General features: G+C 33.1%; 1 protein-coding gene across 3 annotated transcripts in view; it reads left to right on the forward strand.

Annotated features, from left to right (window-relative positions):
- LOC106868822 (uncharacterized) overlaps positions 1-1,514 on the forward strand; it is a 64,238-nt gene that overhangs the window by 49,471 nt on the left and 13,253 nt on the right. For all 3 annotated transcript variants that reach the window (XM_014914242.1, XM_014914243.1, XM_014914241.2), the window contains one exon: positions 297-378. In XM_014914242.1, coding sequence (XP_014769728.1) covers positions 297-378 — 82 coding nt within the window. The remainder of the gene's footprint in view (positions 1-296; positions 379-1,514) is intronic.

Raw genomic sequence — 1,514 nt, forward strand, 5'->3', positions numbered from 1 at the left:
TCTCTCTCTCTCTCTCTCTCTCTCTCTCTCTCTCTCTCTCTCTCTCTCTGTGTGTCTCTGTGTGTGTGTGTGTGCTCAAACATGGCTAAACAACAACTCCTAGAAAATGAAAAGTAAAGTCGACATTAGCAGGTTTCGGACTCAGAACGTAAAGAGGCATAATAACTAAATACTGTAATGCATTTTGTAGTCGATATACATACATATGCATGTTAATAATATTTGATGTATCATTAGTAATAATATCTCTTCTCTGTCAATTTCTGTTATTACCTGCTCTCATTTTTGTATCCCAGGAAACGAGGTGATCGATCTTATGGAATGCAATTTTCACCATATAAAGAAATATATTCGGCAAAACTCCCTAAAAGATTTACCGTAAGTAACAATTTCATTATTCTTCTCTGACCTAACTTGTCACATCTTCCAAGTTCGGGAGTTTACATAACCAAACCTGTGCAGAGGACCCACCACTCTTCAATTCGGTTTTTAGGCAATCTTCCTTCTGCTGCCGGTTAAAAGTAAAAGGAAAAACCACTTTATAGGTCTCTTCCTAGTAATTACATCATGTGCACAGTACCTGCATGTAAAGGCATGGCTGTGTGGTTAAGAAGCTCGCTTTGCAACTACGTAGTTTCGGGTTCAGTCTGTGTGTGTGTGTGTTTATATTACAGAGACAGTGTGTGTTTATATTAGAGAGAGACAGTGTGTGTGAGAGAGAGAATGGGGAGAGAGAACATTGCAAACAATGAATGAAATAAACATGAAATGAAATAAATAGTATAAATAAAAGTTCGTTAAAAACTATCTTGTACCGAATATTTAGATTTGTGAACTTGAAATATTCAATAATAAAAGGAAGTTCAGAAAGTAGACTTTCCTAAAAACTTCAATTTATGAAAAATCTCACTTAGTTAGTAAATATTTCCTTCAGTAATTTATCGTCTCTAATTCAAACAACCTTCAAGGTAACCTAACTACGTTTAGCGTGCTAGAAATAGCAGCGATCACATAGTTATTATGGCGTTTCAAACAGCCATACCAACAAAATCACTTTTTTATGCCGGTATATTATCAAATTTTCATTTTATCAAAAATAATCATTTAACAAACTCCGGAAACTGATATTGTCATAAGCCTCAAAGTTATACAGCTATTTTGTCTAATAGCATTTATTCATTCAATAAATATTTTTTTTTTTTTTTACATTACGTATATATAATAAACTGTGGGTTTTGCAAGTAGCGAATTAAAAGCTGAAATGAAAACATTGAAATGAATAAATTTTCATTAATGAGAACAGAGGAGAGAGAGAGTGAGAGACTGTTGCAAATGTAAACGGAAAATTTCGCCTGCAACGATAATTGTTTATTAAACATTAAAATCTACTCCGCAGTGAATGCAACGAATATTTAAATTTGTGAAAACCTTGTAGTTCAAATATTCAATAAACTCCAGAAATCGAAATAATAGGAAATTTGTTGGAACATGAATTTATAGAAAAATTTCCAGAC

Source organism: Octopus bimaculoides, chromosome 2 (assembly GCF_001194135.2).
Source record: "Octopus bimaculoides isolate UCB-OBI-ISO-001 chromosome 2, ASM119413v2, whole genome shotgun sequence".
Classification (NCBI taxonomy): domain Eukaryota; kingdom Metazoa; phylum Mollusca; class Cephalopoda; order Octopoda; family Octopodidae; genus Octopus; species Octopus bimaculoides.